Source organism: Lonchura striata, chromosome 9 (genome assembly GCF_046129695.1).
Source record: "Lonchura striata isolate bLonStr1 chromosome 9, bLonStr1.mat, whole genome shotgun sequence".
In the NCBI taxonomy this organism is placed as follows: Eukaryota; Metazoa; Chordata; class Aves; order Passeriformes; family Estrildidae; genus Lonchura; species Lonchura striata.
In genome coordinates this window covers 8,748,261-8,765,235 of record NC_134611.1, presented here as the reverse complement: position 1 = coordinate 8,765,235, position 16,975 = coordinate 8,748,261, and the positions used below count along the sequence as shown (strand labels likewise).

Below are 16,975 nucleotides of genomic sequence, written 5' to 3'. Positions count from 1 at the left end.
AATCCAGCTCCACATTCTGCCATAGCAGGGACACCTTCCACTACCCCAGGTTGCTCCAAGCCCTTTCCAGCCTGGCCTTGAGCACTTCCAGGGATGGGGCAGCCACAGCTGATGTGGGCAGACTGTGCCAGGGCCTCACCACCCTCACAGGGAACAGTTTCTTCCTGACATGTAACCTAAAACTACTCTCTTTCAGTTTAAAACCACCCCTCCTTGTATATGAGCTGTTAAGAACAATTTAATGGAGAACCAGAATACAAATTCTGAAAAGCTGCAAGACCACTGTATGCATTCATTTAAATATTTAACACATTGCACATCAGTGTTGAAAATGGACTAAAATGTAATAAAATTTGTGATATTTATGAAATACTTCTTTCTTACTCAGATAATAACAGACAAAGACACACTGGAGTATCTGCTCCTGAGGAAGATCAAATGTATCTGCATTTACCCTTAGCTGCATTGTGGCATTTTAAATTGAAGATCATGGAAATCCATGCACAGCACTCCAGACCATGCTAACACAAATAAAGTAAGGCTTCTTGCTTACATCAAACTCCTTGGTGAGTGCAGGGTCACACTGGTGGTGCATGGAAAGCAGCTCCTTTGTGATAAGCTGGAGATTGGAGGGTGAGCTATCAGCCAGCATCACCAGCACTTCATAAGCAGCTAATCTGCTGTCTGCTGTGCTGCACCTGGAAAGAAAAACACATTGAGGTCTACTGGCTAGATGACTCAATTATTTCTAATTCCAGAAAGTTGTATTACTCAGAAAAGGCAATTAATGTTCTAAAGAACACTTTGAGTGATGAAACACTTGAGGCACTGCAGAGTACTATTTATTTTTTTATTTCTTGGGGTAAATGGAGAAGATTCCGATGAGAAGAGTGGCAAGAGGAATACTCCTTTAAACAAGTCTTCTTTACTGACACAGATACACTTGCTAACATTCAGTAGAAGGAAAAGGAGGTGCTCTAAAAGAGGACACAAAATTGGTTGCATGTCTCAGGACAGACACTCTCCATCATGTAACACTAATGGAGACAAAATGACTTTTACAGGGAGGGGAACCTGGGAAGAGCTAGACCAGACAACATCCCTTGCTACAAGAGATGAGCTTAGACCTGGGCTTGACCAGTACAAAACCCTCACAACTCAGTTCTTTTCAGCAGTCATTCAACACAGCAGCCCTTTCTTCTGAAGGCCAAAGAAAAGGCTTTATTTACTTTAGGCAAAGAAAAAAGCAAGCTTAGGATGAACTGCAATGGAACAAAGCACTAAGGTGGATCAAGTCCCATTCATTTCAGGATTTGTTAAATACTCCACTGGAACTTTTTTTTGGGTTTGTGGAATGGCAGTGAGGATATGCCTGATCTAACACCAACTACTCAGTGCAACACAAACAATCCAGCTGCATTAGCTCAGAAATCCACATGAGCTAATTTTCACCCACCCCTTCAGATACTGTATGGCCAAACAGCTGTGACAGGAAGGAGAAAGCCCACTCTTTTTTATCCAGTTGATCTATTCTGGGCTACAGCAGCTTTCTCAGGTGGAAGGAGACTTGCCTGGTGTTAGTTTTTTTACAAAATAGGTAAGGAGAAGGGAAAAAGGAAGGAGTGGAACTTTTGAGATTCTCTTTTAGAAGGAGCTTGGGAAGTTAATTTCCTGCTCATGCTCAAATTTAGCCAATTAGTAACAAGCTAAAGGAATATTCTTTGGACTCATGAAATCAGCACTTGGTTGTGCCTGAAGTTCATAATTGATCTAACATTGAAGTACAGAAATGCAAGGATATTGGATCACACAAAAACATAGAAAATGCTATGTATGTAGGAAGTGTAGAAAACTGGAGGAATGCTCCACTACTGGTATTAAATCCTACTGTGTGTAGAATTTAATACTGACATTTGCAATCATGACATTGAAGACAAAACTCAACATAAAAAAAAAAAAAAAAAAAAAAAAAAGAGTTTTTACTTTGGATGGAAGTCTTGCTGACTGATTGCAGCACTGCCTGCTGGGGAATGGCTGTTCAGAATAATCCTGGATGCTCGGAACAGGAAATCATCCAACAATGGCTTAATCAAAGATGAACCTACAACACAGCAATCCACATCTACTGTTAAATACTTACATTATCACTGCAAATGTCAAAAAGGTGTTTCATAACAACAAAACAACTTCACAGCACATCAACAAATGTTTTATCAAATATAAAAATCCTGCTAAAACCAGTCCTTATAGCTCTGTATCACTTCTACTGATGCCTTCACATGACTGTCTAGTCATGTGTTAATGCAGAATTCACAGCAGTCTAGTCAATTTAAAGAGGAATACTCACCAACCATTTCCTTCTCTGCCCCACAGAGTGAAAGGAGAGTCTTGATGAGCCTCAAGTGTCCTGCTAACAGGATGTTATCAGCCTCACTAGTCTCACACTCGGCCGTGCGGTTGGGTTCAAAATTGTCCAGCCAAGTGATCTCATCTTCTAACATGGCAGCTGGGCTTATCTTCAGCTGCTCCATTTCTGATGCTGCAAGGATAAAAAAATAAAAGGAACACAGTAAAAAACAGCAGCTTTGGAAATGTAGAATATAAATACAAAGAATTTCAAACAGTATGGTAATGGTCTAGTTTTGCCCCCATGTGTATCAAGCAAACCTTCCACCAGGGAACTCGGTTCACTTTCCAGGAGGAATGAGCTGCCCTGCAGCTACCCAATGCCAAGAACAGACCATGCCAGGCACTAGCACAGGAGAGCCAGCACACTGGCAGGTCACTCTGAGCTCAAGGTGTAGTAACCCCCTTCTGCAGGCGATTCTACATCTTTTCTACAGAAGGAAGATAAGCTTGTAAGTATGAAGGAATCAGGAGTCTGCACATACTTACATGTCAGGTCATCCAGTAATTGACATCTCAGGTCAAAATATTCTGTACACTGGGACAAAAGTCTGAAACAAATATAAATAGCAGAAAGGTATACTTAAAATCATAAACTTTTCTCTAGCCAGTTGTCTTTAAAGTCTGTGTGCTCTGTCCATCTAACCCAAAGTAGCATAACCACCTAGGTGTGCTTCTGCATGCTGCAGCTTTAAAAAAACATTCCTTCCCAACAGCTACTTCTGAATACTAGGAATCATATTTAATTCTCATTTCTTCCCTCACTTCATAGCAATTCTAGTTAGTTATCAGTTGACAATAAAACAACAATATGCTTTAACTTCTCAGTTACTCCTCTAGAAATTGCAGGATGTCTACTTCCAACACTTGCCAAGTGCTAATCCCTTTTTCCTAGAGCTTCTGTAGTGCTGCTCACTTCAAAATGTGTCAGATTTTCTTCCTCAATGAACACACACGTGACTTGCCTCTGGTTGATTCCTCTCATGATGCTGGTTGGTGACCAAAGAGGCAGCTGGGCCCCAAGAACAACGCTCAGGAGGAACTGGTTTGGCTTTTGTACATCTGGGTGAGCTGATGTGTCTGTCTGGCTAAGGGTGTACAGCTGGTCACAGGCAACGCGACGGATCTGCAACAGCGTCATTGTCAAACACCAGCAGTTACTCAAAGGTTGCAAAAATCCCCACACTCCTGTTATGTCAGAAATCCAACAGAAAAAATGGACATTTGCAAACCAGGCTATGAGCTCTGCACCCACCAGCCAGGGTTTCTAGAAATCTAACAAACCCTGTTCATCCCTGAATGAGAATCTCTGATAAACACAAATTATAAATACAGATAAAGGGGTAAGATGCAATGACTTCATGCAAAATAAATAGATGACATGTGACGAAATGAAGCATAAAAGTCAATAGATTTTAGAATATCCAAGATAATCTTAAATAATAAAGAATTAATTTTAGGAGGGTTATGACACTTGGAAAAAATTTTCAAGATTTCAGAAGTATCCATCAAATTTTACCCAAATCAAAGTTACTTGAAACTTTCCCTAAAGTACTAGTTTTACAGAATTTGTGTCACCAAAATGAGACTATTTTCTTTAGACTAGTCAGCACAGTCCTGTGCATCTCATGGATGAAGCAAGCCTAGAAAATGTAATACTCCACCATTTTCTATCAACCCATCACCAGATACTGGAATTACTAACAATTATACGAAGTTATTTATTCAAATACTTATCTGTGGGAATACTTGCAACAAACAATTTTATGTTCAGACCATATGAAATTATCAAAACATATACATTTCAGAAGGAACATCTAGAAAGTTGTCAGAGGAAGACCCTCACCTCAGCACTTGGTGATCCAAGCAGAATATCAATGATGAAATCAGCAACACAAGGCAAATTGTAAAAAGACCCTGAAACAGAAGAGTACCAGGCTATCTTATGAAAAATAATATTTTAAAATAATTCAGTTACAGTCTTGCATTAAAATACCACAGGACCTAGAGGACATCAATACAGAAAAGCAGCAAAGGCTATTTCCTTATTTCCTTCCCTCACTAGAGGCTGCCACCATGATACAACAGCATTTTCCTTGCCTTCCTGCACCATCAGTGTTTACATTTTCTGTACACAAAGACTCAAGTACTAAACAGAAGCTATGCAAACAGCAGCACGTACAGAATTACAGGCTTCAAAGGCAGTGCAAATATTTATATTCTGGCAGTAAGTCAGTTTCCCCAGAACATTTCACCAAAGCATAGCACTACATGCCTTATTTCAGTCATGGGAAAAAAAAAATCCCTGTAATTTTTAATGGAATGTTGTGTTTTTAGCTTGAGCTGTCTCAGCTAACAAAGCTACAAGTTTCTCTTTTTTTTTTCACTTGACTGCATCCAAAAGCCTCCCACCTGGCTTATACTCCAAATAGTGAATAATCCAATTTTTTTCCATACCTAGCTGCTGACTACGTAGCTGAAGGCAGGTTACTAAGAGAGACAAGGCTTCCCCAGCAATGAGAGCATCTTTGGTGGACACAGACTGCTGCCTCACACAGATCCCAGCGTGCAGTGCCGTGGGCTCCCCTTCGCTTCCTGAACTGCAGTTACTTCCTGCATTAAAAAAACCAAAAAGAACAAGTGCTGTAAATCATTAAATTTTACTCAGATGTTTTCAGCTTTTGGTCAGTTCTCTGCAATTTAAAAACTTCTCTGAATGTCTGATGAATGCACATTGTAATTTAATTGTATAATGTCCCAAGCTGGGGGAGAACGAAGAGGATGAACATCCAATGAATTCAGCTTCAAACTCCTAAAGCGTTCAATTAAGATTAAACCAAATGCTTTTAGATTGGTTTAGGGACACAGTTAACCCACCTGAGCTGCTAAGTCTGTTTCTAATCCCAGCAGGGAAGAGAGTGTTGCTCTCTTTGATGGGCTGACTACTTCCCACGAGGTCCAGGCGTCCTGCAGCAGCAGCCCACGAGAGGCGCATGAAACAAGCCACTGTGGAGGTGAAATCGTTCACCTCCATGGTCTGCAGGAACAACAGACAGCAGTCACTTCCGTGATAATCAACAATCCTTGCTAATCACAGGGATGACAGGAATGTACTTTCTGGATCATGTCAAATTGACATTTACACTTGTTTTCTTCTCTCTTCTCTACACAGGCTCAAGGATTCTTAGGAGAAGTAATTAATTTTTTAATTCCCCATGAGGATAGATACCCTTGCCACTTATCTGGAGGCAGGCATGCAGATTTCAATAGTTCAATCCATTTGGGAAGCACTGCCCATCAACCTAACACAGCATACTTGTCACGTTAAGTATGAAGTTTCTTTCAACTGGACTCAATGGGTTTTCAAACACCATTTTTTTAAGGTAGTGAAAATTAAGAATTTCCTTTTTCTCCACAATACCATCAAGAACATTTAATTTTTAATGAGCTATTTGGAAAAAGCTTGTCCAATTCTTTCTAATTCAAAGTATCATGGATTATAAAGCCACAAGTTCAAGCAGGAACCTTCTTTTTTCAATTCACAGAAAATTAACAAGAGTAAGATCTTAAGAGTAAAGTGTGACTGAAGAGAAATCACAAGTAAGACTTCTCTGTACATTTATTTCTTGTAAGCACTTTTGGGGTACTGCTTTCCTTTATAGTGCCAAAATAATTTATGAGAATATGTTAAAATTCAGATCAAGACTGGAAGACACACTGATGGTCAAGATTTTCAGAGGCTTTTAAATGGAGCCAGGGCAAAATACTGTATAAAAGAATGATTAAAATTCTCAGAGTTATACAGGTGTCATCGCAGATGACCCTGCTACATCAGAACCATCCAACACTTCCTTACTTGGATGGCAACTCTTGCAGCTGGGATGATTTCTTCTACCCTGATGGAGGATCTGTCAGACACAGAGAGCTGGCGGTAGGAGGACTTCTCAGGAGTCCCACAGATGGACATCTGCCTGCTCGCCTGCCGGCTCACGTTGCGGAAGGGCCGCGAGGACAGAGCTTCCACCCCATCCTTGATGAAATCCTCATCCAGCAGAGAGGGCATTGTCTGCCCAACCAGCAAGAACCTGCATTCCCAGAGTAAAAACATCAAGGGCACTGTCTGTCCAACCAGCAAGAACCTGCATTCCCAGAGTATAAACATCATGGGTGCTGTCTGTCCAACCAGCAAGAACCTGCATTCCCAGAGTATAAACATCATGGGCACTGTCTGCCCAACCAGCAAGAACCTGCATTCCCAGAGTAAAAGCATCATGGGCACTGTCTGTTCGACCAGCAAGAACCTGCATTCCCAGACTATAAACACTAGGCTTCTCTTTGAATGCTGCAGAGTGAATGAAACAAAACCCAAAGTACCAATTAATCTTAAATATTGAAAGCTGCATGCTAAAAGCCAAGAAAGTAGCACTTTCTCTAATGAGAAGCAATTACATACCTTGCAAGCTGCAGGCAGATGGAATAGACTCCTTGTCTTGTTTCATAGTCCACCTCTGATGGAATGGAATCTCTCTGCATCACATTCACCACCAAACTTAAAAACAAATCGATAAGACAGACTCCATTTGGAAATGTTTCAATTAATTTGTGTCTATCTTTCCTTCCTTCTATCCACTCAGCTGAGTCCCACTTCAAACTGACTTCTTTGGAGGCAAACATCCTCATTTTCTCCTTTTGTATCTACAGATGGAACCCTTCTGCTCCTGCTGGAAAACGCTTCAAGATCTCTTGGGTAGAGGAGTGCCATGGATAGAATTGGATGATAAATCGCATACAATCAGTATTGTCAGGTTTTCCAAACCACTCACACTGTGCCTCAATTCTTATACGAAGAGTCTGAATTTTCAAGACTGTAATTACAAATTTAATTTGGTTCTCACTGCATGACCTATACTGTGACTCCCTAAAATGCCCATTAATGTCTACACAGAAGAGTACAATGTAGACACTTGCAAATTTGAATTGAAACAGTTAAATGTCAAAAACTATCCAAATATCAACTACTTTAGTATAAGCTACACTTCACAAACTTATTTGTGCCTAGCTTGATTTTGAGATTTAACAACATCTACTCTCTTAAATATGACAGCTACTGGACAGTGGTGAAACAGCCTTGGGTGGATTTTTTTCTCTGAAAAAGAAGCTGACAGGTGTGTTAGTGTGCTACAGTGCAGAAATAGGAAACCACACACAACTGCTAACTAAATAAAGTCCTACAAATTGAGTCAAGGTTTTGAAATCTAACCTCAAACCTCCTGCTCTGAGGAAATTTTCACAGAAAGACTTGGCACAGTTCCTTGCCATTTCATCATCTGCAGTTGGCATCAGCTTGGAGCTCAGCACCTATAACAAACAAATAAGCAGATGTAAACTACTGCCCCTCTTAGTGTTCTTTACCTGTTGAAGTTTGAAAGTGTAACTGAAAAAAATCCACTACAAATGAAGCAATTTATAATACACTTACACAGAACTGTAGTCAGTAAGAGAAATCTCATATACTCAATAAATCTCAAATATTTAGAACAACCATGGCAATGACAGATGTTTATTCTGAATCAAAGCATTTTATTCTCACTGCAGTTTACATGTTAAAGGATGAAGTACATGGAATGTCATATTCTGGGGCTTCTTAGGAGCCCAAATTCTTCTTGGTTCTGGATTTTCAATTCACAGTATCACATAAAACACCCTACAGATGGCTTACTTATTAGTCACACCTTCTGAAATATAGTTGTATTTCAGAAGAATAATACTATTATTCTTCATAAAAGATGGCTAAGGTAATTCTAGAGGCCTTATGAACATCACCACTCTATCATCCCCCCTGTTTTGAATCAGAACTAAATTTTAGAGTGCAAATACACTCAGAAACAGCCAGAAGGAAGTCTGTGGTCTCTATGGGTCAGCTCTCATTTATGTGTATAATCTGTTTCACTTCACATTAAAAAAACCCAACACCCAAACAAACCAACCTACCAAAAAAACCCCCCACAAAAACCCCGAAGCCATCAACCAAACAAACCTGGGCCCTCCCAAAATCCCAGAAAACCCCACAGATATGATTTACTGTCTTGAAGTCTCCTTGGCATGTACAGCCAACAATGCTGCAAACAAAATACATCTCCTTCCAGGTCCACAGATCAGAAGAATGTTTTACAGAGTTCCAGGCATGAAATCTTATCACCCCCTGGACATCTGCAACATTCAATTTTCATCTCTTTCATATGTTCTGCAAATTTCCTGTGCACATTTTTTCAGAAAGCAGTTCAGACTGGTTCTCATCTTTTCACCAGATCACCAGCTGAGGGGATAAAAAAGCACATATTCCTTTTCCTGAGAAGAACCATCTTCCAATTGGCTTGACTGGAGTTGAGGAACAAGTCCACTTATATCATATCTACATCTAATCCAATTTATTACTTCTTATCCCTTGCCAGAAAAGCAGACAATTTATTACTTGCTTTTATTATTTTCTCTGGCACAGAAGCAGCAAATAACTCTCCCATCCTACTGCTATATAACCTGTCAGCTCAACAAGACACCCTAAACCATTTGCCTCGAGTTGTAGAACTTGTCAACATATTCCAAAGACATAATCAAGTATCTTTCACTCCAGCTGTACAGAAAAAGGGGAATCCTAAGGTAGGAGTGTGATAAATGTAGGAAGATGAAGAGCTAACATTAGACTGTGGAAACCTAAAGGGAAGCAACCACAAGAAAATTCCTACAGTAATCTTGGCACCATGAAGGAAACAGAATAATTCTGTATAATATTCTGGAAGTAGTTGGCAATTGGTCCTCCAACTTCAAATTGTTCAAATCACATTTGTTGTGGATCCTTATAAACAGTGGGATCTGCAAGTAAAACTAAACACTGTCCAGCTTTTAGTGTGCAGGTTACTGTGTCCTACCAACAACACCAGCTGAACTCCTGTAATCTTTAAAACCCCTTCTGTGAACTCTAGGAAAAAATCTTTACAGGACCCTATTCAGGGTTTTAGCTAAAGATTTGGGAGAATGCTTAAGGGTAAAAATGATCCATGTATTCTACTCTACCTGTGCAGCCAAAACAGGGCAGAGGCCTCTTGGCAAAAGCTCTGCACGTTTGGATAGTTAAAATTCTTCCCAGCTGAATGCTTTTTAAAAACACTCCTCCTTAGACAGAAAATGGGAGACTTACACAGCACAGAAGTTTCTGACAAATTTAATCAAGCATCATCAATCCAACTTATAATAGCTACCATTAATTTTTAAGTGCCAACATTTATACATATATATATATACACACACAGACACACTAAAAATTGCATATTCAGAGATCTAGAGATTCAAGGAGGAATTTTATCTAAACAGTAAGAATTTGATGTGTCTTTGCTCCTCTCCACTTACTTCAGAGCACTTCTTCCACCTTACAAATCACACAAAGAAGGGTTTGGCTTCTCAGTAAAGTCTCTGAAAGGAACTTTCTGTCCCTTTCATTCTGTGTAAAATTCATATGTATAAAAGCAGAATGTGTCACAATATTTGCATTTTTGATAATGACCCCATCACAGTGGACTCCTGCCCAAAAAACCTAGAAATACTTAACTCTTGCTGCTCAGAAACACAAAAAGCAGCACATTAGTTTTCTTACCTCCAAATTGTAGAGCACTCTGAACGTGGACATGCCTGGAGCAAAAGATCTGAAAAGACTTTCTAGAATTGAACTGGCACTGGGCTGATGTTGGTGTTTTGAAGACAAGGATGGGGATTTTGAGGACTGAGAACTGGATTCTGAAAGCAGTGTTTTCTAGGAGGAAAAAGCCACCGAAAAAATATTTTGAGACTCCTCTGTTTTGCTGTAATTTGAAATCCATTTCCTACAACCCTTGTAATAACCCTCTCACCTCTGGCTGCTTGGAAATAAATCAATAATGAACATTGACTTAACATTATTAAAGAACATTATTTTGCTGTAGTTTCAAACCCTCTGTGTATAATAATCTGATAGGGAATTTAAGGAATCTAGTAGTAAAATCCTTTGTGTAGCTCACCATAATAAATTATTTAATCCCTACCTTTCTTCCCAGGGAATCAAGCTGGTCAAGAGCCTCCTGAATAGCTGGGTCAGTGGGAATCAGGAGCAGAAGCTTCCTCACTCGCAGTGTTATCCTGAAAAGAAGTCAGAAGTTACATGCACAAACCAAGGGCTCAGCCACACTGGCCTGGTGGATGCCTGCACACAGTGGAGTGAGTATTCAAACTGGGCACTGGGAGCAATTCTTTAATATTTAGTAACCATTTAATCTGTTTACCTTGGCTCCTCTAGGTTGGCAAGCTGGTAAAGCATATCAAACACATTACACACGAGAGCCATGACAACTCCAGGGAGGGATTTCTCCTGAGAATTAAGCAGAAATACAAAGGTCTTTTCCTCCCTTCTCTGCTACATGTAAATTTAACAGAGCTCTTCACTGAAGCAAATGGCCCAGATGTTAACCTGACCTACAGAAATCCCAGGTACTTTCTAGGCTGAGACAACATTTACATTATTAACAGTCAATTTTTGAAGTCAGCTGTTACGAAAAGCAAAATACAAAGGAAACCAGGAGTGCTCTGAACATGCCAGTTGATGTTTCTTAGTTTACTTTCATATTGCAGCTTTTTAATAGTGAAAATGTGGAAATCTTTACCCTCAACAAATACACAGTCTCAAAATTAAACCACATGGGTCCTATTTGTTTAAAAGTCCCTACAGAGATGAATAAACACCAAGCAGGTTACCATAGGTGACAGTACAGATTATAAAATCCAACCTGCATGCCCAAGGCAGTTGTGTATTTAGATTGTTTGTTTCAATTGCAGTTTGAAAGCAAAACCAGATTATTAAAGATTGGAAGATCTTACTGGAGCTCCTACTCTCTCCTCCATCTATCCCTGCTTCAGGAAAAAGCTGAGGGAAGGCTTCAGGTCATATTCTGCTGTACCTGTTCCATTGCATAGGATGAACTAAATACACTGCTGCTGTTGCTGGAACTGGTTGAGGAATCTGCAGAGCTCCCTGATGGAGTCCCACTTCCTGATGTTTTTACTGTAAGGATTTGTTCATCAGAGAAACCCAGCTGGTGGAGTAGTTTCTGATCTTTGTTTACTGTTAGCTGCAAGAAAATATTTATTGTTTAGTTCTGGAAAATACTCAATTTCATCAAAATACGAATTCTTTGTAGTTAACATACCAGGCTGTCATTGGCAAATATTTGTATATTTTCCACAGGTGAATTCAACATCTTTGCTATCTTCCACCTGACACTTCCTACAGTTTCATTGCTATGAGCCTGTGAAATTAAACAACATTGGTTCAGTAAGTCTGCTCGAGCAGTAAATGCCAAGAAAAATTAAAATCTTTTGAAAGAGTCTTCCTGCATAGGGTGGTAAAAGTATTGTTCACAAGACTGTCAGGATAGGACAGCACAGAAATGCTCCAATACCCACAGTGAGCAAAAAACTTATTTTTCCCATCCTGGGGTCCACAGACATTACCATGTATATATTTTTAACACTTTCAAGAAGAGTTTTCAGGTTGACTGGAATTTTTATAACCATCTTACTCTATTCATTCCAGGCATAAAACCCACCAAGAGTGGCTACATAGCCAACAATCCATGGCACACACAGGGCTGGGCACACCCACCTCTATGGTGAAGGTATCTTTGGTAGACTCATATGTAACATTAAGGGTTAAAAGATGTCCATGGAAAGAGGCACCATGAGGTAGAATAGTTCGGGGAACAGAGTAAAGGTCCTACAGGAAGAGAAAGATGACAGTAAACATCTCTCTTGAAATTAAGACATTTCTCTGATGGTGGGCAACGAGAGTTGCATGTTTAAATAACTTCTACTGTTTTTAATAAAATTGGAAGTTGTGTTCTTAGCCTTGCCTAGTAGGAAATTACAATCTTACCTCTATTGTTATCACATAACGCTCTGCCAACAGCAGCAGCCTCTCAATTATTACAAGTTTAGTTGACCTAAAGAGAAACATTGAAAACAAGAGTAACTTGTCTTGCAGATTAATTTCCAACGCCCACGGGTAACTACCATGAATTGTCTGGTTTTGAAGGTACCTCCTTAAACTTGGAGTTAATTCAGCAGAAATGAGCAAGGAAAACAGGCCAAGAGGCTCCTGTTGTACTGCTTGAAATGTTGCCAGCTTCAGGGGAAGATTTCATGTTTCTAAAGGTCCCACCCTATGCTCTTATATTTAAGTTACGCATATTCAGGTATGATTAAATTAAGCTTAAGGTCGGAAAAACAACCTTTTATTTCCTAATTTAAGAAGAACCACACCTAAATCTTGCTGCCTCAGAAATATTACATGATTAATAGGCTGGTAATAACCTCTGGGGTTTTTTATTTTGTTGGTTGGTTTTGGTTTTTGGTGGGCTGGAGGCAGGGTGGTTTTTTTTGGTTTTGACCCACTGTTTTGGGCTTTTTTAATGTCTATTTGGCTTTGGTTTTCTTTGTTTCCTTGTTGTTTTGTTTTTAAACACAGTTTTCCCAAAAATCTATGGAACTCCTATTGCATAACAATTGGAATATTCAGTTGAGGAACCACCAGAATTTACAATTGCCAATTACTTCAGTTAGCACTCAAAATCTTGTGGGAAGCAGCTGGGAGCAAATGTATAATGTCATATTTATTCCTTAAGATGTTAGCCTACCTGTAAGGAGACTGAACTGATGTTGCCACTGTAGGCATGGCAGTTGCTGTGAGCATTTTTGTAGCTCTTGTGACAGCGTGTGTTAATGTTGGACCGCCGAGCGCAGAGCTGGCTGCCTGCAACACAGAGCACAGCAAGGGACAGTCAGGATGTCCTGGAAAGCTCAGAGGACAAAAAATATTTGTGGAAAGAACTTCTTAACTTCTTTCTTTAAATGGAACTATCGTAGATAAGTGTTCTTATTCTAAGAAACAGAAACAAAAGGATGTAGGCACAAGAATAATTAAAATTTATCCTTTACCTCTAATCGCGTGTAGCAATCAGCAATGAATTTCTTGTGCAGTGATACTGAGTCCTAAAGGTAAAGTGTACAAATTAATTAGAACTTACACTAAAATCATGGGAGTGACTCATGAACTGACAGAACCCAACAAATCACACAGCTGAACATGCAGAGTAACAAGACTATGAATGTCAAAGCACATTTATGTACAAATATATGCCTACCTTTTTCAATCTGGGAGTTAGATTAATATAGCTGTAATTTATTATCAGTTGAATAGCTTCATTGGCAATTTCTTCATCTGGTGACTCCATTGCAATCTTCCAAATGAAATCCATTCCTATTAATTCCAGTTTTTCTACACTCTACACAAGGAAGAACAACAGTAAAACATGACTGGATTTCTTACACAAGAACCACAGGGACAAAACTGTTGGAAAAGCATCTTTTGATTAAAACTTAAAAATTTTCTTTTCCAACATACTGCCAAACTTTGGCACAGTGTGAAGTTAAACCAACTGCTGCAGATTTGTGTATTTATACAAGAAAAAAAGATTGTTTACTGATGGATAAAGACGTTCCAAAGAACAATCTCAGTCAAGCCAACTGAAAAATTAAAAAATTTAAAAGCATGGAGAAATTTAATCTGGAATGGAATTAGTTTCAAAAAAGTCAACATGGTAACTAACCACACAATAAACCATCACAAAACCTGCTATGATACTTGGCAAAAAATTCTGCATTTGAAGTAAGTTCTCTGTGATAAAGATCTAAAGTGCCTACAGAAAACTACTTAACATATAACCATTAATTTAACAAAACCACTGAAAGATTAGAGTCAAAAATTATAGTAGGTTAGAATTTAAATATGATAAGTCTAACTCCCATGCAAAGAAGAAAAATAAAAAATAATTTTAAAAAAGACTTGCACTGCTAGAATACATGATTATTTAAAGAAAATACTTCAGCTCTTCCACCTCCAAAGTTTTACAAGCTACAAACCAGCTTCCACTTACTGAACTTTAACTGTTCAAATTGTCAGAATTTTAGCTTCAGAATTTAACAATGTTAATGCTACAAAGACAATCTGGTCATTCATACAAACATGACCATGTCAAACAGCTGCTACACAACCCTTGTCTCCTGTCCCTAAGAGGACACAGGTAGGACACAGGAACAAACCTGTCAGAACACACTCACCAGCTGAGTTCCTTGCCTCTTCAGCCGATGGTCACACAGGTTCACATTTTCAAAGAATGTCTTAAATAAACTAAAACCTGAAAGCAAAAAAAAGTGCAGTTTTTTTTTTTTTGTTTGTTTGTTTTTTTTTTGCTGATCAGGTTTAGTTTCAATGTTTAAAAAGTAAAGTTGTCAAATACAGGAGATGAACTTTTCCCTCTGCAACTAAAATAGCTCAAAATGACAAATCTCTTTATTACACTGATTTATAGAACTGGTTGGATGTTTAATTTGAAGGCTTAGGAAGCAAATTTCTGGTATATATTTCAACCCCAAATCTGCTAACCAAATCCATTTTCTTACCATTCATAGTAATTTCATATGATTCCAGTTTAAGAATTTTCTCTTTGAAGAGCTGTTGCTGCACATCACTCTCCAGATCATGCTGCCCTTTTGTAAACCACTCAAAGCACATCTGTGAATGAAAGGCAGACATAATTTTTACCCCACTGTCACATCAAATATTTTAGTTTTATACAGTAAACTATGTCAGATACCACAGGAACTCATCTTACAGAAGTTTTATCTACAGCAAGAGGTTCAAAATCTCATCTGCTGGTAACCTCACATGTTATAGAGCCTGCATTGCAGCTTTAGGGTACTTCATAGTCATCTTTCACCTAAACAATGAGTGTATCCTTGTGTCTGCACCAACCTCCAGGTACCCCTTTTCAAACCAGCATCTTCAACTAATCTCCCAGCCAACGTCCCTCTTCCAGTCAAATTTTGTTAATGTTAACAAAAAACGTTAAATGTTTGTCAATGTTAAAAGAGCATCCTGGCCATAAGTGAACTCCTAACAGTGGCTGCTGTAGCCTACACAAAGCATAAAATGCATGACTAGTTTTGTGTTTGCTACTCACACTCCACATGTCTCAACAAACACACATGTTGCTCATGATCCATTAAAATTCCTTCTGCAACCACAGAAACCAACTTTTCAAGTTTTTCTTACCTCTCGGTCCAACTCACAAACATCTTGGCCAGTTACAAGGCATTCCCAGATCTCCCTGGCACGATTCCAGCCCAGATAAAGGGTGGCTTCTTGCAGAAAAAATGCCAAAAATTTTAGATGTGCCTCCAAATACTGAGAAAGGAAACAGAAACTCAAGCTTAGGATTTTTCTTTCTGAAACAAGTGCTCTGAGCATTCTATTTTTTTTTTTTTTGCAAATTTAGTTGTCAAACAACAGCACAACTTCAAAAAGCCTAGAAACAGAAACTGTTTGTGAGATTTATTTCTATTTTAAACATACTTTGTGGCTACCTTTCTGAAAATAAACACTGAACTCTCCTTGGATTTGCTCTTACTTTGCTGGTGGTGATAGTATTTGACACTAAGTCAAAACTAGCATGGAAAAAATAATTATCAAAGGATTAGCAACAAACTGCTATTTGTGTGTGTGGCTTCTATGTGCTAATTAGAAATCTGTTGCAGGTATTAAGAGCTCCACAACACACTCAAGGGTATCACCTCTACCAGGAACTGAAGATGGTGAAGAAGCTGGAAACTGCACAGGCTTGGCAACAACAGATCCTAGGATGGGGAGATCTACTCTTCACCAGGTAAAGATATTGCTAAGGATCTTGTGTAATTTTGTGTAATGTTTACACAGCTTTCTTCTATATAATAACAAGGGTAAAACAAGCCTTCATATATAAGTAGTAGAACTATAAAATAGTATTCACCAATAAATTTCAGAAGTGAAAATAAGAAGGTAAAGAAATCCGTACCTCCCGGTAAGTGTATCGACCATCCACCAGTGTTGCTGCCACCAGCCCTCCTGGGCCTGCCACAGATGCAGCCAAACGGTGGCAGGATATCAAGCTTCCTGTCACCAACTTCACTATTTCAAAGTTTTTCTTTAAATCTTGAATAATGCTCTTGGCAATAAAATAAAAGAGAGAAAAGAAGTTTTTAAAACAATAGTTAAACAGGGGTGCGCGTACAGCAATTTGCTCTTCTATGGACACACATCTCTTACCAGAAGGAGTCATGAAACCCAATTAGAAGCAGCTATTCCCTTCCAAGCACCCAACCCCCATGATGCTGGTGTTTTCAGCATGTGCTGAAACACAAATGCTGCAGATTGCAAAGTCCCACACCTCCACACAGCCACTCTACAGCACACGTGACTGCTGGTAGTTTAGTTTGTTTTTCCAAAAGTCAATGTCAATTCAATTACAAAGCAGTTGGTCTAAACATTAGCCATTGTTCATTTCTTAACACAAACATGCCTGTTAATTATTCTACAAAAAGCTGAGAATAAAACAAATTAGTCCTGACACAGCAAACAGATTTATACATACACACACACAAAGGGGCAGCACAG

At 39.0% G+C, this 16,975-nt stretch overlaps 1 protein-coding gene across 3 annotated transcripts in view; it reads right to left on the bottom strand.

Annotated features, from left to right (window-relative positions):
• Window positions 1-16,975, bottom strand: part of USP24 (ubiquitin specific peptidase 24) — a 61,443-nt gene that overhangs the window by 17,766 nt on the left and 26,702 nt on the right. For all 3 annotated transcript variants that reach the window (XR_013340430.1, XM_021542075.2, XM_077785337.1), the window contains 25 exons: window positions 16,377-16,526; window positions 15,599-15,730; window positions 14,947-15,058; window positions 14,605-14,681; window positions 13,629-13,769; window positions 13,423-13,476; window positions 13,122-13,237; window positions 12,362-12,428; window positions 12,092-12,202; window positions 11,637-11,735; window positions 11,388-11,558; window positions 10,716-10,801; window positions 10,479-10,572; window positions 10,055-10,210; window positions 7,667-7,764; window positions 6,860-6,955; window positions 6,263-6,491; window positions 5,284-5,443; window positions 4,864-5,019; window positions 4,253-4,323; window positions 3,372-3,532; window positions 2,896-2,957; window positions 2,348-2,539; window positions 1,984-2,101; window positions 554-698 (listed from right to left, as the gene is read on the bottom strand). Coding sequence is in view for 2 of the 3 variants with exons in the window: in XM_021542075.2 (XP_021397750.1) it covers window positions 554-698; window positions 1,984-2,101; window positions 2,348-2,539; window positions 2,896-2,957; window positions 3,372-3,532; window positions 4,253-4,323; window positions 4,864-5,019; window positions 5,284-5,443; window positions 6,263-6,491; window positions 6,860-6,955; window positions 7,667-7,764; window positions 10,055-10,210; window positions 10,479-10,572; window positions 10,716-10,801; window positions 11,388-11,558; window positions 11,637-11,735; window positions 12,092-12,202; window positions 12,362-12,428; window positions 13,122-13,237; window positions 13,423-13,476; window positions 13,629-13,769; window positions 14,605-14,681; window positions 14,947-15,058; window positions 15,599-15,730; window positions 16,377-16,526 (3,054 nt within the window). In the remaining variant the exon portion in view is untranslated. The remainder of the gene's footprint in view (window positions 1-553; window positions 699-1,983; window positions 2,102-2,347; window positions 2,540-2,895; window positions 2,958-3,371; window positions 3,533-4,252; window positions 4,324-4,863; window positions 5,020-5,283; window positions 5,444-6,262; window positions 6,492-6,859; window positions 6,956-7,666; window positions 7,765-10,054; window positions 10,211-10,478; window positions 10,573-10,715; window positions 10,802-11,387; window positions 11,559-11,636; window positions 11,736-12,091; window positions 12,203-12,361; window positions 12,429-13,121; window positions 13,238-13,422; window positions 13,477-13,628; window positions 13,770-14,604; window positions 14,682-14,946; window positions 15,059-15,598; window positions 15,731-16,376; window positions 16,527-16,975) is intronic.